Source organism: Hippocampus bargibanti, linkage group LG03 (assembly GCF_051943395.1).
Source record: "Hippocampus bargibanti isolate YZ-2025 linkage group LG03, ASM5194339v1, whole genome shotgun sequence".
Taxonomy (NCBI): domain Eukaryota; kingdom Metazoa; phylum Chordata; class Actinopteri; order Syngnathiformes; family Syngnathidae; genus Hippocampus; species Hippocampus bargibanti.
Window position 1 is genome coordinate 9,650,381 of NC_142736.1, and position 23,867 is coordinate 9,674,247.

A 23,867-nucleotide genomic window follows, 5' to 3' on the forward strand; every position below is an offset into this window, starting at 1 on the left:
GACAACGATTCACCATCGCGTTATTTATGTTTTTCCTTCTAATTTCGCCATCAACACGGATCAACACGATGTTTTCAGACCAAACAAAGTATCCAAAATGCATGGTGTTTCGCTTTCTCGGTCAGGGGCATTCCTGACGTGACGTCACGTCAGGCATCGTCATCAACTCGAAAACAAGACTTCCGGAATATTCCGCGCGAGTCTTCAAACGTAAAATATATCTATATGCGGTGGAATATTTGTAAAATGCACTCAGTAGAAGTCATTTAAAGTGATTTATAAATTATGGACACAACTTGTCTGGGGGTGTCGGTTGTCCTTTAAATCTAGTTGTCATATCCCACCTTATGCGTTGACTACGTGTAAAACAATGATGTATAGAGAATGTGGTGATGTCATGTGGTGACAGCAGGGCTTCAGAGCGCTGGCTTCCTCGCTTCCGCAGAGTCGTCACCATGTAACAGCCCCGTAGGCCGCTGTTTCTCTAACCCAAGCTATCACACACTGGGCTCCTGCACCTACGCCGCCCACTACGCCAAAACGGACAAGACGCGCTCCGGCAAGGTGGGCCTACTTGGTTTCTACCACACGTCTTCCTGGAAAATGTATAGCGCACACAAGAAGGTGACATGGGAGTGGATTTTCACCTCCATGATTTCCACAGAAAAAAAATGTCAGTGCTCGTCCCACATCATTGTACAAAAAAATAATCATAAATCCAGGGCTGCCCGGTAGACTGTTAGCATGCCGTTCTCACAGTGCAACGGTCGCGAATTCGAGTCCCGCTCTGGCCTCTCTGTGTGGCGTTTGCATGTTCTCTGCGGGCCGTGGATTTCGTCCAGGTCCTCCGGTTTCCTTCCACATTCCAAAAACATGCATGGCACGCTGATTGAACACCTTAAATTGTCCCTAGGTTGTTCTTTTCACAGCGCCCTGTAATTGGCTGGCAACTGGTTCAGGGTGTCCCCCACCTAGTGTCCGAAGACGGCTGGGATAGGCTCCAGCACCCACAGCAACCCTAATGAGGATAAAGCAGTCAAGAAAATGTGATAAAGTGAAAGCAATTCCCACTTTCTTTCAGAATGTCTCCCACTCCCATATTGCCCATAATGTCAGCTATTTTAAAAATGGCCTGGATAATCCTGCTCCCCTCTATACACTGTGAACTTTATGTTATTTGTCACCCCAATCCTGCGATTAAAGGTAAAGTTGACTCTTATCCCGTGGGTAGCCCCCGGGATTCCCGTCCGTGACTTGCGCGACTCTTGAAAAAATGTCAAACGCATCATTTTTGGCACCCATGGTCATGTGTTCAGAGTCTGAAAATGAATCCAGTTTTTATTGCAGATACCTACTCTCATACCGAATATTGTAGACATGGTTCACTAGGCAAGATCAAGCTCCTCCCCATACCTCAATCTCTTTGAAACCCTGTGGAAGAGGACTGAAGAGTAGAGTGCAGAGAAGACCTGGCCGGGTTGCTGGATGATTGAGGGAGATTTTATAGATATTGGATTAGATTGGATTGGATTTGCCTTTATTCGTCTCGCAGTGGGGAAATTTACATTTCACAGCAGCAAAGTTGCTGGACACACATGAAATATGAGAGGTTATAATAATAATAATACATGATGATGATTTACAGTCACAGGATAAGTTTTTTTTCTGTGGTTGAGCAGCGGCAGACACACGCGCCAGCGTTCACTCAACCCTGAAGTAACTCAAATAGATAGCAAGCTAGCTAGCTAGGGAATAGATAGCTAATTGCTAGCTAATAAATAGCTAATAGCTAGCCAACAGACAGCTAATAGCTAGCGAATTGATATCTAATAGCTAGCGAATTGATATCTAATAGCTAGCGAATGGATAGCTTATAGCTAGCGAATGGATAGCTACTAACTACCGAATACCTAATGATTGCAAATTGCTAGCTATTAGCTAGCAAATAGCCATTAGCCAGCAAATAGATAGCCATTAGCCACCAAATAGATAGCCATTAGCTAGCGAATAGATAAAGCGAAGAAGAAAGCCAGACGTGGGGTGGCCAGCGAGGGGTGAGGCGGCGCTCACCATTTTATGCTGCTCCTGCATCTGCAAGATCTTCTTGGTGTACTTGTGGTCCAACAGCTTGAGCTCGGTGATTACGCCCTCGCATCGTTCGCTCAGAGCCTTTTTGTCGCCGATCAGCTGGTCGATGAAGGTTAATGAGTGTTCCTGCCGGATTTTTTTCCCACTGAAAAAATGCACTTAATATAAAGGTCTGATTTTCCTCCCTTTTTCGGTATCATTTAGGAAAAAAACTGCATATAGTACAAAAATACATCTGAACTTGGGGAGCCAATAATTGCGGAGGGCGCTGCACAATGACACTGTTTAGTAGCAGGTCAGAAAACAACTATGCTGTTTCCCATAAGAGTCAAACCAAAAACTACATACAATGTAAATCATGTAAGAATATGCAAGTTCTGCACCGATATCAACTCAACTGTATTAACAGAGCACTATGCTGCATGCAAAGTGTTGCGCATATTTTTGCAACCTTTACCTTTGCCTTTGATAAGATTAATGTACAGCAGCGTGTAAGTTAAATTAGATTTTTGAACTTTATATGTGGGAGCCACATAAGTTCAAAAAGCTACATTGTGCCACATTGTGGCTGAATCACAAATGATAATAGCATGAAATCCTTTTATTTCCTAGATGAAGGCCAAACGACGAAACAGGAACAGTGCTCCGGAGTGGGGCGCCTATTGTAACCTCAGTGAGTTGGGTCAGTCATCTTTTATAACTTCATCAGGCTTCAATGAATTGAACACTTTTCTTTGGAAAAAAAAAGGCACCTCAAAGCACTATACAAGAATTGAAATCATCAGACCAACATCCACCTTAACTTAAACAAAATAATAACGAATTAATAAAAATAAAAAATAATTGTATTCATTACCGGACTTCTCTTTCTTGTTTTAAATAATGTGTTGCTGCCATCCAGGTGTACACTGCATTGACCGGCGTTACAGTTACCAAGTGGAGCCACAATACAAAGGTACGGTGTGACGAGGACGTTGACTCGTGACCTCATCACCACCGACTCCCTACCGCACAATGCAATGTTTGCATTATGTTGTCTGCTAAAAGACACGTGGACTCCTCTTTCTAAGCGCCTTTCAAAACTCTCAAGTACACTTTACAGTTAAGGTACAGTCCACGTGCAAAAACGAACATTCGTTTGGCAATTTGCATACTCGGCACGGCAGCCAATCAGAAGCCTGTTTCGTGCTTCGGACTATACCGTGACTGTAAAGTGTACTTGAGAGTTTTGAAAGGTGCTTAGAAAGAGGAGTCCACGTGGCTTGTAGCGGTTTGAATAAAACAAACGTTTGATTTGAAAAAAATATTATTTTTTTTCTTGAAGTTGTCGGCCACACGGGCCGAGACGTTTTGAAAGTTGTACGCCTGACGTAAAAGTTGTACGCCTGCGGGCAGACGTTATTTCAAACACTGGCTATATGATGTGAATGTTACCACCGTTAAAATAGTCTAAGACCGACATAATATGGGACAATATAAGACAAGTTGATCAAAAGAGGTGCAGCATGCAAATTGAAAGTGTCCTCAATCTATATTTGTACCCTAATGTTTCCTCAAGCTGCTGACTGATGACATGTGTGTGCGCCACTCCTCATGAATGTGTTTGTGTCTGCAGGTTGCGACCGATTCCTGTCCTCCGTGTGCCACCCCCAATCTTTCCCCATACTCACTAAAGAATTCTATCCTCACTGAAAGTTATCACTGTCTGCTCTTCTTTCTCCAAGCTTCTCCGAATGTCCTTTCTTTTAACCCTTTTTATTGAATTCTGATGTTGATCTTTTTTGTATATGTTCTCTAGAATTTACTACAAGTTATACATCTGATATGGATATTTCTGCTAAGTCCAAAAATGGGCAATAATCTTTTTTTCTGTTCATTCTTTGCCTAGACTACATAAAGAGCTCCATGTCCAGCACATGCTCCCTCAACAGCGAAAACCCGTACGCCACCATCAACGACCCACCTGCTCTGGCATGCAAACACACAGAGAGCAGCTACGTGGAGATGAAATCACCTGCTCACCACCAACATGTGTCACACTGCTGTGCGGCTACCATCATCACCACTTCCGGCACCAACGTGCCTGCCAAGAATGTCTACAATATGGGTATATTTCACTTGAATTTGGACTCTCCGACACAAAACTGCTTGGAGAACTTAATCGGTTCCCAGACAGAGTGTGAAAGACGAAGTGTGTATCCCAAAAATTAATTTCTCATAGGAAACAATTAAAATGAGAATAATCCGTTCCCAGCTCGGCATAAAACATAATTTTCTACTTTCTAATTTTCTAAGACTGGGTCTGGGGAATAGAGGACAAAAACGTCGGCTGCCATTTTGTTGTTAGACGAATGGGCTTGTTTGCGAACGATATTGAGGCAGCTCCAACGGAGCTGAGCTCCGTGTCCCAAAAAAGTTTGTATGCCAAGGTAACATTTTCATAAATATAACGTTCGTAACCCAAAAAGTTCGTAATCCAAGGGGTTCGTAAACCGAGGTAGCACTGTAATAAGTTTGACAGCTGGGATAGGGACCCCTGCGACACGGATTGGATAAGGCATGGATGGATTCATCAATAATATTTACATTTGTGTGATGATTTGAAACATTTCAATGTGACAAACATGCAAAAAAAAAAAAAAAAAAGAAATCAGGAACGGGGCAAGTACTTTTTTGCATCACAATACAGTCTACAGCAGTTTATCAAACATAGTGAAAAAAGATGCATAAAAGAAACAGAATGAATATTGTGAACTCATTCACATGTGCAAAAATATGTCCACTCCAGTGCCAAGGTTTTTGTAATTGTCAAAGTCAGCTTTATTGTCAAATATGCTAATATGCATGACATACAGCACAGATGAAATTACTGTCGTCTCGGACCCAGCATGCAAGGCACTTATAGCGACTTTAACAAACATAATAAACATGAAAACGCCAATTTGCCGGGAAAGGGGAGCCGCTGCGTGTTCACGCGCTGCCATCTTAGGCAAAACAAAATTAACAAATATGACAACACAAAGACACAGAGTCATTCATTCTTCAGGACTTGCTGTCACTAACTAATTGAATGACTAATTGTCACTCAAATTCCAGTACCCACAATGTGGTTACTATGGGTCCCACATAATATTGAGTTTAGGACGACATAAACATTCCATTGAGCATAAGATACCTTTGACTCTTGTTTGATCAGAAAAAGAGTTAATTCCTAAATTATATCAGTCTGGAGTTATATGAGCTTGAAATGAGGGCAGCTGTCCAAAATAACATGATAATAATACATTTCATTCATAAGCGCCTTTCAAAACTCTCAAGGACACTTTACAGTCACAGGATATTTTTTCTGCGGGTGAGTAGCGGCAGCCGCACGCGCCAGCGTTCACTCAACCCTGAAGTAACAAAAAGTAAAAGTAAAAAGTAAAACAAAAAAAAAAGAAATAAATAATATGACAACACACAATACAAATATATTGGTTTATATAGCGCTTCAACAACAGCTGAAGCTAGAAGAAAGCGCTAACATGGAAAAAAGGGAAATGCTGCCTCTTGTGGAAAACAGGCGCAGCATGGCCATGGCCAGCGCTTTATCAGCACCCAGGCATGAAAAAACACAACCTGAACAAAATCACTCATATTTTCAATTCCCGAATAAATTTGTGAATGGCAGTGAATGAGTTAATAAAATGCAATTCATGGATCCGGCACTGTTTTCTCCTGAGTTTATCGTGTAAAGTGTAATATATTTTACTGTATGTACACAATTTCAAGGGGTGCAGAAATGACAGCATTTTCTACTTTCATTTCTTTCATAACTTTGCTGCTGTGAAATGTAAATTTCTCCACTGCGAGACTAATAAAGGCAAATCCAATCCAATCCAATCCAATCCAATCCAATCCAATTGGTCTTTTGTCTCTCCCAGAGCCCACCATCAGTATCATCCCAGGAGCTGGAGGGGTGGTGGTGTCCAGTTACCCGCAGGATCCCTATGACCTCCCCAGGCACAGCCACATCCCCAGTCACTATGACCTACTGCCCACGCGCGTCAGCCCCTCTCACAGCCACAGCCCCCCTCTACCCGGCAGTCCCACCAGCTCGCTGCTATAGAACACACACACACACACACACACACACACACACACACACACACACACACACACACACACACACACACACACACACACACACACACACACACACACACACACACACACACACACACACACGCACACACACACTGGAAACCCACCATATCTCTACCAATGCCTGCGCCTCGGTGAACTGGATGAAATCCATTCTGACAGACTTGGAAACGATGAAGAGGCTGTCTGTTTTTGTAGTTTTTGGTAACAGGATGAACAAAATGTGATTTGATATTTTATCATTGTAAATAGATTCAATTTTAGGTGTTTAGTGCCATAAAACTGTTTTCACCAGTGGCGAGCCGTGCATTTCGTAGCTCAGCCTTCAGTAGTGCTATGTCTGAATCAATCCACAGACTGAAAAAAGTGTTTGTGATTGTGATTGATTGACTACAAGTCCACTAGAGGGTACCATTAGCCAGGAAATAACTGACCGACCTTTCTTAATGTCGATCGTGTCTTAAAAAGTCCGTCTTGAGGCGAGTGGTATGAGCAATATTCGCAAACTATGAATGGCTTGTGACCAGCCAATCTCATTTTGCGAAAACTCTGATGTTGACAGGCGCCTTCAAGAAGGCGTTGGTACCCCTTTTGTGTTGCCAACTCAAAATCTGATTGTCTGTGTAAGCTCTCAGTCGTACAGGAGTGGTCCATCGATGAAAAGGTTTCTTCAGCCGTCATCTGTACTTCTTTGAAGGTGTCGGACGTTTCGTTTCTTATCCAAGAAACTTCGTCAGCAAACTAAAGTCTTACTGGTAGTTTAGGCCATATATATATATCCCTACTGTCCAGACATGGCGGTGCCGGACTCTGCTATGATAGGTCCCTGCTCTCAGGTTGGGGGGGGGGGGCACAGGACTACCCCTTGCCGCTCCACTGATTGATTCCTATTGTTCTGACTAACGACTGGCCTGATTGCCCCACTTCTACCGGTATCACCTCGTCAGTATTCCTAATCCTATTTTGCCTAAGTAGGCTGTTGGACGAACGATCCAAATTGAACCTCACCCCACCATATCGGTTTAAAGAAGGATTTAGCTGTTTTATGAAAATCGCTCCTTTCAAACCATCTATGTTCTTTCGCTAAAATTTTAACCTCATTGTCGCCAAGTGAGTGGTTGCTAGCTTTTAGGTGGTGAGGACGAGACTGCTGGCGGACGTTTCTCTGCATGAAAGAACCTAACTTAAACCGCCAATTATTGGAAATCTGCCTTAATACTACGTATTTTCAATTTATGGAGAAATTTTACAAACACATTCATGGTTGTGCTATGGGCTCACCAGTTTCACCCATAGTGGCTAATCTGTACATGGAAGAGATGGAGAAACAGGCCCTCACGTCCTTCCCGGGGACAAAACCTAGACACTGGTTTAGATATAGGTGTGTGTTATATGTTTAGATACATGTGGACGATACTTTTGTCATAATTAAAAAATAAGAAATTCAATATTTCACAGATCAGACAATAGGGATATATCTATAGGGCAAGGGTCGGGAACCTTTTTGACGAAGAGAGCCGTAAAAGAGAAATGTTTTTCAGTGAGAGCCACACGCACGCGTGTGCGCGCGCTCACACACACACGGGCATGCGCGCGCTCACACACACACGGGCATGCGCGCACATACAAACGCACGGCCACTTTTCCACCAAATGTCAGAATGTATCATTTAAACTAACTTTGTGCTAGTACTCACCATTAACATGAATGGTTTTCCGTTCCTCGTGGTTGGTAAAAATCCAGGCAAACGATCGGAATGAACTTACTGAACCAAAAGTTACTGCTAGCTAGCCTGCACACGCTCATAAGCTTCCACACTTGCTATCTGCAATATCTTTTCGCAGAAGTATATTTACGGTAACGTTAACATGGGGCTTGTTAAAATGTCACTGACATTCGGCTGTTTCATCGATGGTATTGTTTCATTGCAAATTAGAATCAGAACCTTTTCTCTCCTCAAAGGCGAATGCTCCGATGCATTCAAGCTGTACTCGTTGGGCTCATTTAAAGGGCCGTTTACCTGTTTCAACATGACGGCCAGTATCATCCAATCAAAAAAGCGCTTTCGGCCAACCTAGGTCAGTGTCATCCAATCAAAGTTGCGCTTTCCGCCAACGGCAGCCCCAACAGAAAATGAACGGCGAAAAAAACGAGAATATGTATTTAGTTTGCGAAACGTCCGACACCTTCAAAGAAGTACAGATGACGGCTGAAGACACCTTTTCATCGACAAAATCTGATTGGTTAAACTAAAGCAACAGAGCCCGCAGAACTGATCTTTAAAGGACAACCGACACCATTTTTTTGTTTCCTAACTGACATCAGAAAAACGTTTTATAGCATCAAAAATACCCAAAACACGCAGGCTGATATTTTTAGTGAAATGCCAAACACCAACAAAAATGAGTTAAAGTGTCCTGAAACTACTTCAAAATGACCTCGGAGATGCCGAGGTTCAGAAGGTCCCGCCCCTTTGTTCGTGACGTTACGCCGGGACGTCTTGCCTTGCTCTAGAATCAAAACAATGGCTTCAGATTCAGAGAAGTTGCATTCTTGTTACTCATCCAGTTATGAATATGATTCAAATAGTTCTGAAGAGCAAAGCATAAATGTTTGCAATCGATTAAAGAAGTCCTTCCGGATCAATTCGAGCCGGCAGGACTCCAATGTGGCGTCCCATAAAATGCACAAGATGGCGCCCAAGCTCCATTGGAAATGGGCTGATTTGTCTGCTGGGAATTTGTGTCAACTAGTATCAAATAGTAGTGTTGGTGCAACACACAATGATTCGCCATCGCGTTATTTATGTGTTTTCCTTCTAATTTCGCCATCAACATGGATCAACATGTTGTTTTCAGACCAAACAAAGTACCCAAAATGCATTGTGTGTCGTTTTCTCGGTCAGGGGCGTTCCAGACGTGACGTCACGTCTGGAATCGTTACCAACTCGAAAACAAGACTTCCTGAATATTCAGCGCGAGTCTTAAAACGTAAAATATAGCTGTATGTGGTGGAATCTTTGTAAAATACGCTCAGTAGAAGTCATTTCAAGTGATTTTACAAATTATGGACACAACTTGTCCGGAGGCGTCGGTTGTCCTATAAGGCATCCAGGTAGATTTCTGAACCTGGTAACAAATGATGGCTGAAATGTGATTGGTTAAATGCTTAAATACAAAAACAAATTTGGAAGCAGCGCAACAGGGGAAAAGTAATGAAAGGAAATTCATTAATAATTAATATCAGTCTGTGATTCAGATATTTTAGGCCAGTAGAGAAGGCTTTGCAGGCCTTGACGGTCCGCCACTGGTTTTCACTGACCCTGCCAACCCCCAAAGGCAATAGAGGTATACTTCTGTTAAGCAGTTTACATTTTTGTGGTACGTAGATGTTTATCATTCATTCACAGGTGGAATTGATATATTGGACCATTTGAAAGCATGTGCACGTACACGGAATATGCGTTTGAGTGTGTCAGCAAGTTTGACTGATTCACCTGTCCAGTACTCTCCTCTAAATGGACACTGAAAAGGTCAAACAAGGCAAAGGCAAGCAAGCCAGATTCCATACATTATTTTTCGCTTGTCTCTTATGTTTTGTGTAGAAAAAAAAAACCTGTTGTGTTGGCTGTACACTTAGTCCACTGGTAATTATTTTGTTGTTCCATCAGGGTGAATATACATGCATGCCAAAGTAGTTAGCCAGCAATCTCCTTTTTACGTTAGTCTGAGCAAATTTAGTCATCTTTCAAGCTCCACGTAGTTTGTCACACATGCTGTAATTTTGAGCGAGAGGATTTAATGTAAACTAGGCTTGGTTGAGACTATTTTATTCAACCAACTTTTCTTTGCTTATTCTCCGGTCCAACAGTTAGATGGATTACTTCAATTGAGTGGCAATGTTACCTTCTGTTCTATTAGCATTATTATTACAGATCAATTAGTACCATAGTATCATAAATGTATGTGTAGGGCGCCACTCAGAGAGATCAAATGCTGTGAAACTGGTACACCAGGACCCCATAATAGATGACATTTCAACAATCACCATTTGTTTCCCACTCAAATTACCTTCTGTGACTTTTTTGTCCTGGTCATGTTTCCAACCAATAAAACTGATTAACTTCGGGAAACGGAGTGGTAGAACCTCATAAGGTTACTTGAAATTCCAAGTAAAAACAAAACAAAACAAAACATTAAAAGGTTTATGACTGGTGCGCTTTATTACGATGAGCTGATAACTTAAGATAGACACAATTGCACAATTTTATCAATCTGTACAAAACATAAAACCATCACGAGTCCCCTATCACATTTAACCCTTCATAATAATTGAAATGACATCATTTCAGTTATGCCGGAAATAGTTTATGAATTTCAAAACATGAAAAATGGCAAATGATAAAAAAAGACTCAATCAAAAGACAAAAAACTAAAATGCATTATGATTTTGAATATTTTTTGGGGGTAAGAAATCACATTGGCTCATTATCAGATTGCTAGCTTGCTTGCGAGTATAGAGAAGTTTGGTTGGCTGCGCTGACTGTTTGACGAACCGCCATTGGTACGGCCAGCCAGGCTCACACTCCAGAACGACCCATCCATTCTCTGCCCTGACACCCACGCAAATACACACACACACGCACGCACACCAAGTGCAGGTCGTAAATATGCCTGCCACAACGCTGGGCACGACTAGAAGCTGAATGAACACTCTGGAGTACTGGACTGACACTTCTCAGCTCATCATCCTCATACACCAAGCTGATGTGATGGACATTGATGTCAGCAACCGAAGGCGGTTATCGTGGAGTCCCACCCAAAAGCCATGCATTGTTCAAGTTAGAGGCAGCTTGGTGTAAAGTAGGCTTCATGTGACGGGGAAAGATTCCTTGAGGGGACGGACCATTTGTTTGTGTTAGACGAAGGGGGGTGCAAAGGTGAATGGTGAAAGAGGCACTGTGACCAGAAAACAGCAGCCAAGAACGTGGATTAATCCTCATATCGTATCCTTTCAGCATTGTTGATTTTACTTTTTTAGTTGGACTATTTTTGACCCAACAATTCAGGATTAAGTTTTTAAGACTCAGATGTGGAGTTAAACCCCCCAAGAAAAAAAAAGTTACTTCAGAGAGAAATGATGTGAAAACTACACTAGGCTTGTTTACTAATGCTAGTAAAATTCAGTGCAGGGAAAAAATATATACAAAAACCATTATCAGATTAACCAAGCAAGTCAAACAGTGGTCACATGCATCGATCGCTAACTTCTCTCAATGTGATTTAAAAGCTTTCAAGAAAAACAACACGGGACAGCTCCGTGGTGGTTCCTGCATAGTTGTTAATTGTGAGACCAACGTAAGCTCTGTTCCTCAATACAAAGCTGAAGTTCCCAATCCCGCAAGTACGAGTGCCTCTATGATGATGGACAACCAATGAACAAGGTGGCACACCTTCAAACCGGCTGCGAGTTCCACAGCAAAGCCCAGAGTCTCTTGCAGAATAAAACATGCAGCAACCGCATAAGGCCATCTTTTCAAAGACATGCAAAGCAGCCCCTAAACTACTTTCTTTTAGGGGCGCGATGGTAACGGCCGGCCCATGAGGAGGTGGCACGCTTGATGCGAGCCTCTCCTCTCACAGCATAAGCAGGACTGACGGCTAAACATACATTTCACTAACGTCATGTTCACAGCAATGGGATCAAAGGGCATGACACTCCAGCATGTGGTACGGTACATTGCACTAAGTGTCAAAGAGGGAGCATACAAGGACAGGAGCTCAATTAAGAGGACTAAACGTCAGAGCAATTTTCATGTGCTTTATCATTTATATATTACTGTGTGTGTGTGTGTATATATATATATATATTGATACCTTGGCTTACGAACTTAATTGGTTCACAGACCGAGTGTGTAAGGTGAAATGTGTGTATCCCAAAAATTTATTTCCCACGGGAAACCATTAAAATGAGAATAATCAGTTCCCAGGTCCCCATAAACCATAATTTTCTACTTACTTTAAATGTGCAATGGTATTATAATTAAAGAAATAAACTGTACAAATTAAATCGTTTTATTTACCTTTGTGATGGTCGTTGATGGCTTGATGGAATGGAGTGGCCGGTTTCATCAGCATTAAACACTTGATGAGGAAGGTAACCTTCTTTCACCATCTTGAGGAATGATCCCTTGTAGGTGCTTTCTCTGTGATAATTTTATCTAGTTCCTCATCAGTTGTGTTCTGTTTAGCTGGGTTGATAGCTTTTTGCATCAAGTGTACTGATGGCTTGTGCGGGTTGTTTGTGGATCCTGATTGATGGGATATTTTAACCTTGCAGTCTACACTGCCTTTGAACTGTCAAAGTTGAAACTCTCGCTGTCGTCTGCCTGTCTCTTTAATGTTTAAACCACCGTCCCCTCACTGCTGCGTTCTTGACCAATCACTTGGCTTTAACCGAAGACGAGAGGGGGGGGATAGAGGACAAAAACAGTCGGCTGCCATTTTGTTGTGAGAAGAAAGCATGTTCGCGAACAACACATCACTCATTGAGGCAGCTCCGTGTACAAAAAAAGTTCATATGCCAAGGTAAAATTTTTATCAATGTAACGTCTGTAAACCGAAAAGTTCGTAAACCAAGGTATCACTGTATGTATGTACATATATAGATACACACACACACACACACACACACACACACACACACACACACACACACACACACACACACACACACACACACACACACACACATACATACACACACACACACACACACACACACACGAGGAGTTGATATTTGATACAGTAGAGAAAAAAATCAGGAAAAATAATCCGGGGCACAAAGTATAAAGACATAAGAGGAGAATCACATTCATATACAGTATGTATATATATATTAAGACATTTTTTGTTGTGACATGTCAGCGCAACAACTGGAATGAACTCTAAAGTGGAAGGAAATGGCTGCGGCCTTCTGTCTTTACGAGCCTCAAGACAGAGTGGCACAGCTTGGGGCAAGGAAGGAACTCCACACTGTAACTTTATATAGTGAGACATATTAAGGGTTGGGTGGGGGGTAGAAGATGGTTGAGGAGGATTGAGGGATGACAGATTGGTTAAAAGTAGTGGCGAGTTCAGATACAGCCCTGGAGCCTTGAAGGGATGATGAAGAATGGAAGAAGGGGGGTGGCATTGGGGTTTTGGAAGCAGGGGTGGGAGGAGCCAGGGCCAAGTTAGATGTTCTGACAGCACTGCATCTTTGGTTTATTCTCAGTGGGCTGCACTTGGATGTTGACCACATTGTTGCTGGGGGACATGTCGCTCTCCTGCCGCTCCGACATCTGCTTTTGGGACACGATGCGGTAGATCTCTGGAGGAAAGGAGAACAGAAGGTGACCGTTTATTTTTGTGACATCATGCTCACCTGTGATCACGGCGATCTGCAAGATTTACATTATCTCCCTCTTTCAACGCATCTGATTCAATTGAACTGGCTTGATAATGAGTTGTTCATTCTAAGTGTGACGCAAAAGGGTGAGGTGGAAAACATGCTGAAGAAAATTCACAGAGGACCAGAGTGGAACACTTATGTTGTCATGCGTTTTCACACAAGTGATGCATTCACATCATAATACGTGTGCACACACGCGCACACCTGTGAGAATGGTCTGGAAGGCAGTCTCAACATTAGTGGAATCCAGCGCTGATGTCTCCAGGAAAGATAAACCGTTTTTCTCTGCAGGACAAATCAAACAGGTTACTAGACACTGAAATGTATTGCAATACACGGCAAAAAATCTTACCATCAGCAAAACAGAAGTACAAGTGCAATAAGCACAAGTATCCAAAAATAAATAAATAAATAAATAAATAAATGTGTGTGTGTGTGTGTGTGTGTGTGTGTATATATATATATATATATATATATATATATATATATATATATATATATATATATATATATATATATATATATATATATATATATATATATGTGTGTGTGTGTGTGTGTGTGTGTGTATATATATATATATATATATATATGTGTGTGTGTGTGTGTGTGTGTGTGTGTGTATATATATATATATATATATACACACACACACACACACACACACACACACACATTTATTTATGGATACGTTTGGCTAAATATATATATATATATATATATATATATATATATATATTTCTGTGTGAATGTTATTGAGATCATAACAGTATGTGGGAGAGGAAAAAAATTCACACATTATGACGGTGATTTGTAAAATCACTTCAAATGATTTCTACTGAGCACATTTTACAAAGATTCCACCGCATATAGCTATATTTTACGTTTTAAGACTTGCGCTGAAGTCTTGTTTTCTAGTTCATGACTATGCCTGAAGTGACGTCACATTTGGAATGCCCCTGATCGAGAAAGCGACACACAATGCATTTTGGGTACTTTTTTTGTCTGAAAACACAGTGTTGATCGCGAAATTAGAAGGAAAACTACATAAATAACACAATAGTGAATCGTGTGTCGCAGCCAATTGCGGTACCATAACGAACGATAGTGAAAGAAAAAGGTTACGTTCCTCATCAAGTGTTTAATGCTGATGAAACCGGCCACTCCATTACATCAAGCCATCAACGACCATCACAAAGGTAAATAGAATGATTTTATTGTACAGTTTATTTCTTTAATTATAATACCATAGCACATTTATTATAAATAAAATAATGGATTTTATGTGTAGTTTTAAGGCTTAAAGAACATGTAAGTTTACACAGATTTCCAGCGGACAAATCAGCCCATTTCAAATGGAGCCATGTCAAATGGAGAACATTTGTGCATTTTCTGGGCACTACATTGGAGTCCAGACAGCTCGAATTGATACGGAAGGACTTCTTTAATCGATTGCAAACATTTATGCTTTCCACAAGGTCGAAAAGTTCAGATTAGAAATAGTTGGGCTTGCCTCCACACCAGCCCTCTCGAAAGGGGTTGGACTCTCTTCCACTCTGGAGTTGCCCACGGTGAGAAGCGTAGAGCAGGTGTCGCATACTTATTGCCCCCTGGCACGCCACCTGTACGTTGGGATTCACCCCGGTAGACGAAAGGGTTGCTTCCCTCCGCTCTCCCTCCGCGGGTTCTGACTGTTGTCTGTGCATATGCACCAAACAGCACCCATTCTTTTTGGAGACCTTAGGGGGTGTGCTGGAGAGCACTCCCCCTGGGGACTCCCTTGTTCTGCTGGGCGATTTCAATGCTCATGTGCGCAATGACAGTGAGACCTGCAGGGATTGGGAGGAATGCCCCCCCCCCAATCAGAACAGGAGTGGTGTTTTGTTATTGGACTTCTGTGCTCGACACGGATTGTCTATAACAAACACTTTATTCAAACATAAGGGTATTCATATGCGCACGTGGCACCAGGACACCCTTGGTCGCAGTTCGATGATTGACTTTATAGTTGTATCATTGGATTTACGGCCTCATGTTTTGGACACTCGAGTGAAGAGAGGGGCAGCGCTGCCAACTGATCACCACCTGGTGGTGAGTAGGCTCCGTTGTTGGGGGAAGATGCCAGTCCGACCTGGAAGACCCACACGTGTTGTGAGGGTTTGTTGGGAACGTCTGGCGGAATCCCCTGTCAGAAGGAGTTTCAACTCCCACCTCCGGCACAACTTTACACATGTACCGGGGTAGGTGGGGGACATTGAGTCCGAATGGACCATGTTCTGTACCATACTCGCTGGTGGACACCAGTAGTAAGGGATGCCGTAAAGCTGAAGGAGTCCTACCGGGCCAATATAGCCTGTGGGACCCCTGAGAAAGCTGACAGGTATCGATTAGCCAAGCGGAATGCAGCCTCCGTGGTCGCGAGGCAAAAACACTGGCATGGGAAAAGTTCGGTGAGGCCATGGAAGCCGACTTCCGGGCCGCTTCGAGGAAATTCTGGTGTACCATCCGGCGTCTCGGGAGGGGAAAGCAGTGCACCACTAACACTGTGTACAGTGAGGATGGGGCGCTGCTGACCTCGACTCGAGACGTCGTGGACCGGTGGGACCGGAGTACTTCGAAGACCTCAACTTCATCAACACGCCTTCCTTGGAGGAAGCAGTGTCTGGGTACTCCGAGGTGGGCTCTCTGATCTCTGTGGCTGAAGTCACGGTGGCTCAAGGCTCTGGATGTTGTGGGGCAGTCCTGGCTGACACGCCTCTGCAACATTGAGTGGTCATCGGGGAGAGTGCCTCTAGATTGGCAGACCAGGGTGTTGGTCCCCCTTTTTTAAAAGGGGGACCGAAGGGTGTGTTCCAACTACAGAGGGATCACACTCCTCAACCTCCCTGGAAAGTGTATTCAGGGGTTCGAGAGGGGTGGGTCCGTCGGAAAGTCGAGCCTCAGATTGAGGAGGATCAGTATGGTTTTCGTCCCGGCCGCAGAACAGTGGACCAGCTTAGCAGGGTCCTCGAGGGTGCATGGGAGTATGGGGTACAGGAAAACCTGATACGGGCCATTCGGTCCCTATACGACCGATGTCAGAGTCTGGTTCGCATTGCTGGCAATAAGTCGGAATCGTTCCCAGTGAGGGTTGGGCTCCGCCAAGGCTGCCCTTTGTCACCGATTCTGTTCATAACCTTAATGGAAAGAATTTCTAGGCGCAGCCAAAGCGTTGAAGGTTTTCGTTTTGGTGGCCTCAGTATTGCATCTCTGCTTTTTGCAGATGATGTGGTACTGTTGGGGCCTTCAAGTGGAGCTCTCCAACTCTCTCTTGAGCGTTTCGCAGCCGAATATAAAGCGGCGAGGATGAGAACCAGCACCTCCAAATCTGAGACAATGGTTCTCAGTCGGAAAAGGGTGGAGTGCCCTCTCCGGGTCGGGGAGGAGATTTTGCCTCAAGTGGAGGAGTTTAAGTATCTGGGAGTCTTGTTCACGAATGAGGGTGTAAGGGAGCTAGAGCTCGACAGGCGGATCGGTGCGGCGTCTGCTGTGATGCGGACTTTGTACCGATCGTGGTGAAGAAGGAGCTGAGCCAAAAAGCAAAGCTCTCAATCTACCGGTCGATCTACGTCCTAACCCTCATCTATGGTCACGAGCTATGGGTTGTGTTCGATCCCGGATGCAAGCAGCCGAAATGAGCTTTCTCCGTAGGGTGTCCGGGCTCTCCCTTAGAGATAAGGTGAGAAGCTCGGTCATCCGGGAGGGGCTCAAAGTCGAGCCGCTTCTCCTCCACATCGAGTTGAGCCAGATGAGGTGGCTCAGGCATCTGATTAGGATGCCCCGAGGACGCCTCCCAGGTGAGGTGTTCCGAGGATGCCCCAGTGGCAGGAGACCCCGGGGACGACCCAGGACACGCTGGAGAGACAATGTCTCCTAGCTGGCCTGGGAACGCCTCGGGATCTGCCAGGACGAGCTAGAAGAAGTGGCTGGGAGAGGGAAGTCTGGGCTTCCCTACTGAAGCTGCTGCCCCCGCGACCCGATCTCAGATAAGCGGCAGAAGATGGATGCATGGATGGATGGATATGCTTTCCACTTCAGAACTATTTGAACCATATTCATAACTGGATGAGTAAGAAGAAAGCATCTTCTCCGAATGTGAACTCTCTGAAGCCCTTGTTTTAATTCGGGAGCAAGGCAGTGTGTGACCAATAGTGACGTCACGAACAAGGGGGCGGGACTTTCTCAATCTGCCCAGTTCCGACCTCATTTGTGGCAGTTTTGGGACATTTTAAGTCATTCGTCAGCGTACACTCAATCCGGAAGTGACCAAAGAAGACACAAAAAAAGCAAGGCTCATGAGAGCACTTGCTGACGCTGCCTCCTCAGGCGCCATCTTGAAAAAAGTTCTGTCTTGGTCAGTTCTGTCCTGAGCTGCTCGCTGGACTCTCTGGAGGAGGTGGGCAACAGACGGATGCTAGCTAAACTAAAAGCTATGACGGACAGCCCCTCTCACCTCCTCCTGCCCACCCTGACTGCACTGGGTAGCACCTACAGCCAGAGACTGTTACACCCACGCTGCAGGGAGAGGTACCGCCGCTCGTTCCTCCCGACTGCTGTCAGGATTCTTAATTATCACACGTAAATGGAAAAAAATTAAATAAAAACCTGGACTCTTGTATTGTAAATAGCAGTGGTCCCCAACCTTTTTTGCGCCACGGACCGGTTTAATGTCAGACAATATTTTCACGGAATAAGTAAACTTTCCAAAGACGTTTGTTTTTTTTACTTTTACATTTTCTAGCTTACGGTGGGCTAATTTTAGCGGTATGCATCATGTGACCTCGACAAGCGTTTTGACATGCGTCAAGAGTTGGATGTAATCTGGTCATTTTTCATTTTTCATTTTATGTAAATCATTTATTCTTTCTGCGCGGCCTGGTACCAAATGACCCACGGACCGATACCGGTCCGCGGGACTATTAAAGGTTTCTGATGCTGATAAGACTGAAAGCCCAAATTTACCTCAAGTATTGAAATGGCTGAATTTCCTCTCATGACACACTTGTGTCCTTCAGCAAAATATTCAGTGTGTTTCAAATTGATCTTGTAAAGGGCATGGAGAAAGATGAAAAAAAAATCAACCTGGCTCATGCCATACAACAAAAATGCATGCCATATATGAAGTCATACACGTGAGGAGAACATATAAAAAGCATGTAAAAAACAAATGCAACGTTTTAATTTGCCTGGTTTCCTTAAACAAGAATAAATGAACTCAGGTTTACCAGCAAAAGCCCGGGCCTCGTCAGTTGGAACAGCCCGGAGGTGACGCAGGTCGCTCTTGTTGCCCACCAGCATTATCACAATGTTGCTGTCAGCATGATCTCTGAGCTCCTTCAGCCAGCGCTCCACATTCTCGTAAGTTAGATGCTTGGCAATGTCATAGACCAGGAGTGCGCCCACTGCACCACGGTAGTACCTGCGATTTCCATTTAGACATAACACCCCGCCATCAATTTTCATCAGAGCCAATTGACGCTAACAAAGCCAGTGATTTAAGACCATTTGATAACCTGATTTCAGCATACTGACTCATGTCACTGGAAGTACGGCGGATTGAAAATCCTTTCCAAAACTTAAGTTATTGCTGAAACTTGTATTGAGATTGACGATGTGACAAAAAGAAGATAACATATACCAAGCTTCTTCACCTTCAGGTTACTACTTTGAATGATTTTGAAACTGTTGCAGCCACACACTATGTGGTACACTCAGCTCCGAAAAGCAAATAAAATATTTAGAGTGCGCCTGCAACAAGACTGTGACAAATCGGCAACACTTAAAGGACAACCGACGTCACTTTTTTGTTTCCTAACTGACATCAGAAAAACGTTTTATAGCATCTAAAATAACCAAAACACGCAGTATATTTTTAGTCAAATGCAAAACACCAATAAAAATGACTTAAAGTGTCTAAAAAGTACTGTGAGAATACATCCGTATAAATGCACCTGCTCTGTGATAGTATAAGGCAGGGGTGCTCAATTCGTCGATCGTGATCGACCAGTCGATCTCCAAGGTACGATTGGTAGATCACATGACAAGGTAATGTCACATTGTCATGAACTGACGCTATACAAATAAAGTTGAGTTGTTTAAAAAAAACATGACGTCAGCTTATCAGCCATCCCTTCACTTGATTGACACACCGGACAACCAATCGGATGACATCTCATTATTAGGTACACTGCGTGCTCATACAACATAAAGTTAACAAGGTAGTCATCAGTTGCATGCTAATTTTTCACTCGTTTTTTTTTCCTATTAAACGTAAAATATGGCATTTTGTGTTTTGGAGCCTTTTACTGAGCGAGTTGCTTGTTCTGTAGCCACAAAGGGACATATGTCTTCTTGTGCCGGTCCCAAGCCCGGATAAATACAGAGGGTTGTGTCAGGGAGGGCATCAGACGTAAAAGCTTGGCCAAAACAAACATGCGGCTCAAACCTCTCGAGATAGAGGACACTGATTTGCTGTGGCGACCCCTTGAGGGGAAAACCCAAAAGGAAAAGAAGAAATGTAAAATATGGTATAAAAATAAGTGGGGGAGCTGGAACATGTCAGAAGAAAAAATGTATTCTTTTCATATGGAATGGGAGGAGGCTCATGACCTACGTCTGTGTAAGCTCTCAGTCGTACAGGAGTGGTCCATCGATGAGAAGGTTTCTTCAGCCGTCATCTGTACTTTTTTTTTTTAAGGTGTCGGACTTTTCACCTCCTATCCCAAAAAAAGTACAGATGACGGCTGAAGACACCTTCTCATCGAAGAATCCTAGATATATTTCTCAATAAATATAATGTGTCGATCATTTTGACTTGGTATTTCAAAAGTAGCTCGCATGATGAAAAAGTGTGAGCACCCGTGGTCTAAGGGTTCTGTTTGAAGTGCACAGAGCATCATGAAAACCAAGGAACACACCAGGCAGGTCTGAGATACTGTTGTGGAGAAGTTTAAAGCCTAATTTTGATACAAAAAGATTACCCTAGCTTTAAACATCTCAAGGAGCACTGTGCAAGCCATCATATTGAAATGGAAGGAGCATCAGACCACAGCAAATCTACCAAACTCCAAACTTTCTTCTCAAACAAGGAGAAAACTGATCAGAGATGCAGCCAAGAGGCCCATGATCAGTCTGGATGAACTGCAGAGATCTACAGCTGAGGTGGGAGAGTTTGTCCAAAGGACAACAATCAGTCGTACACTGCACAAATCTGGCCTTTATGGAAGAGTGGCAAGAAGAAAGCTATTTCTCAAAGATATCCACAAAAAGTCGTGTTTAAAGTTTGCCACAAGCCACCCGGGAGACACACCAAACATGTGGAAGAAGGTACTCTGGTCAGATGAAACCAAAATTGAAATTTTTGGCCACAATGCAAAACGATATACTTGGTGTAAAAGCAACACAGCTCATCACCCTGAACACGCCATCCCCACTGTCAAATATGGTGGTGGCAGCATCACGGTTTGGGCCTACTTTTCTTCAGCAGGGACAGGGAAGATGGTTAAAATTGACGGGAAGATGGATGGAGCCAAATACAGGAACATTCTGGAAGAAAACCTGTTGGTATCTGCACAAGACCTGAGACTGGGACGGAGATTTATCTTCCAACAGGACAATGATCCAAAACATAAAGCCAAATCTACAATGAAATGGTTCAAAAATAAATGTATCCAGGTGTTAGAATGGCCAAGTCAAAGTCCAGACCTGAATCCAATTAAGAACATGGGGAAAGAGCTGAAGACTGCTCTTCACAAACACTCACAAACCATCCAACCTCACTGAGCTCAAGCTGTTTTGCAAGGAAGAATGGACAAGAATGTCAGTCTCTCGATGTGCAAAACTGATAGAAATATACCCTAAGCGACTTGCATCTGTAATTGGAAGAAAAGGTGGCGCTACAAAGTATTAAGGCAAGAGGGCCGAATAATATCGCACGCCCCACTTTTTAGTTTTTTATTTGTGAAAAAAGTTTAAATTATCAAATACATTTTGTTCCACTTCACGATTGTGTCCCACTTGTTGATTCTTGACAAAAAAAATTATATCTTTATGTTTGAAGCCTGAAATGTAGCGAAAGGTTGCAAGGTTCAAGGGGTCCGGATACTTTTGCAAGGCACTGTATGCTGTGGTTACACATATGCTTGACCAAATAGGACTGCATTTCAACAGCCTACTTGAATGATTGTGCCTGGAACAGGCCCATACAAAATTGGCTTTCCTGGTTCCTGAGGCTTCCTTGAGTGTATTTTCAACACAGACAGTACTCACGCTGAAGTGATGGCACGGTAGCGCTCCTGCCCAGCTGTATCCCAGATCTGGGCCTTCACCGTTTTCCCATCCACTTGAATGCTGCGCGTGGCGAATTCGACTCCAATGGTGCTCTTACTTTCCAGGTTGAATTCATTGCGAGTAAAACGTGATAGCAGGTTACTCTTTCCCACACCTGAGTCACCAATGAGGACCACTGTAATTCAGAAAACATGGATTAATTCTGCCTCTGTGGATCCATTGTTTCAATAAAAACATAGCAGGTGTGGGTGGGGTGCACTGGCGCAATGCAACCTCATTCAGTACTCTCTGATTATGCCTTCATGAAAATATGAATGCTCAATTTTTGATTGAGAGAAAAGTAAACTATGGTTGTTTACTGTGGTGTACTAGTGCATCACCCGATCAGAGTTGGACTTTCTGGAGTGCCCCTCTTGAAGCTGAAGATTATCAAAACACTATGAATGATAACATGTTAAAAAATGAATAAACAAAGCTATATGGTGTTCATTAATATGGAGCTTTCTTTATAATTAGGATTGTATATACAGCAGAATATAGTATTACATTGTGCCGGTGGAGCCAGTGAGTGTAGTTTGCATATTAAATGTAATGGATCTTGTGGAATTCAAACACCAACCAACCCAGTCATATCTTGAAATGGAGTCGGACTAACAAGGACTCTCTTTGTGAAATTGTGGATTTGGGTTGAACGTTGTTTACGTGTCATTAATGAAAATATTAGTCAGTTCAGACTGTTATTCGAAACAGGCACATTCGTGATTAAATTATTTTCAATTATTTTGTCATGTATTGGGTTAATTCGTATCCCAATTGATTGAAAGCGTTTATGAAACGCTCCTTCCTGTTGTGTTTAGATGACCTACTTGAAATCGAATAGAATGTTGTAACAAACTATTCATTGTTTTTAGACTCAAGACTCGTTACGTGGTGCACATTCTGCATTTCATCTACAATGTCCATATTTATCTTATTTAATATTGATATGCACGAATAAAGCGCGTGGAATTGCTCGTACGTAAAGATAACGTGATAACGGTAAACGTAAGGCGTGTCCGCTAGTCCGCACCCAGCAGTATCGAAAGGCCCGGCATTTTAAAATCACAAACGAAGTTCCAATTTTGTTTTTCTTTTCACAATACCTGCTATTAGCAGATACCCCCTTTGTGTAGTTTGAATTAATTAAAATCGCTGACATTTTCCGAGAAGCTCGACGAAAAGCAATCACTGCACAAAGGTAGTGTCGGCTAAGTTTAGCCTAACAGCTAACAGACGCAAGGGACAATACACGACAAAAAGTCATTTTACCTTTGAACAAATAATCATATTCGTCATCTCTGGTCCCCATTATCTTATTGGGTAATAGTCAGCCTGATATTGACTTTGTTTTAATGGTAAGAAACGATCTAGTTGGTCTTAGTTTGCGCAAATGGAATCTGTTTGGAAGACGAACTTCCGCAATTTCTTCTTCGTGTGCCTCGTTGGACAATAAAAGCTCTATCACTCCTAGCGATCAATAGTAGGAGCTGATAGTGTATTGGTCAGTGCTTCAGATTCGGATTCGTGGTGCAGTGCATTGTTGGAAATATGGTACTAAATAAAATGTGTGAACCTTGAAAATCACAAGTATGTTTTGATGAATGTTGTTGTGAAAGTATAAACTAGGCTTTTGAGACTTTTTATATAAACTTAACTGTCATAAAGTGACATTTTGGACTGAAGATGTGTAAATATCTAGCTTTGATTCTTGTACAAATAACTACAAATGATCAGCGCATCAGCAAGTCGTGAAGAAGCTCCTAACAAATCCTGATCATTTGAATCGGGTGTCTTGCAGGAGGGACAAATCGAAAGCA

The 23,867-nt window shown here is 42.9% G+C and overlaps 2 protein-coding genes across 6 annotated transcripts in view; one reads left to right on the plus strand and one right to left on the minus strand.

Annotated features, from left to right (window-relative positions):
* Window positions 1-10,424, plus strand: part of LOC148900243 (multiple epidermal growth factor-like domains protein 11) — a 181,247-nt gene extending 170,823 nt beyond the window's left edge. For 2 of the 5 annotated variants that reach the window (XM_088991836.1, XM_088991840.1), the window contains 5 exons: window positions 410-564; window positions 2,701-2,770; window positions 2,990-3,043; window positions 3,977-4,195; window positions 6,012-10,424. In XM_088991836.1, the coding sequence (XP_088847962.1) occupies window positions 410-564; window positions 2,701-2,770; window positions 2,990-3,043; window positions 3,977-4,195; window positions 6,012-6,196 (683 nt within the window). In that variant the 3' untranslated portion in view covers window positions 6,197-10,424. Of the gene's footprint in view, window positions 1-409; window positions 565-2,700; window positions 2,771-2,989; window positions 3,155-3,976; window positions 4,196-6,011 lie in introns of those variants that run through there. The other 3 variants (XM_088991837.1, XM_088991838.1, XM_088991839.1) reach the window with 3 other exon arrangements.
* Window positions 10,425-10,430: 6 nt separating this feature from the next.
* LOC148900247 (ras-related protein Rab-11A) lies at window positions 10,431-23,477 on the minus strand. The gene is made up of 5 exons (XM_088991841.1): window positions 23,320-23,477; window positions 21,991-22,186; window positions 18,948-19,141; window positions 13,888-13,968; window positions 10,431-13,602 (listed from the first exon to the last, which is right to left on the minus strand). The coding sequence occupies exons 1-5, from the start codon at window positions 23,357-23,359 to the stop codon at window positions 13,466-13,468; spliced, it is 648 nt and encodes a 215-aa protein (XP_088847967.1). The 5' UTR covers window positions 23,360-23,477; the 3' UTR covers window positions 10,431-13,465.
* Between the last annotated feature and the right edge of the window lie 390 nt (window positions 23,478-23,867).

Excerpts from the sequence above, each read along its gene's own strand:
- LOC148900247 (XM_088991841.1), bottom strand. The coding sequence starts at position 23,359 with ATGGGGACCAGAGATGACGAATATGATTATTTGTTCAAAG. Across the intron at positions 19,142-21,990 it reads TACCGTGCCATCACTTCAGC|GTACTACCGTGGTGCAGTGG; the intron begins GTGAGTACTGTC and ends TGGAAATCGCAG. Across the intron at positions 13,603-13,887 it reads CTTCCAGACCATTCTCACAG|AGATCTACCGCATCGTGTCC; the intron begins GTGTGCGCGTGT and ends CCTTTCCTCCAG.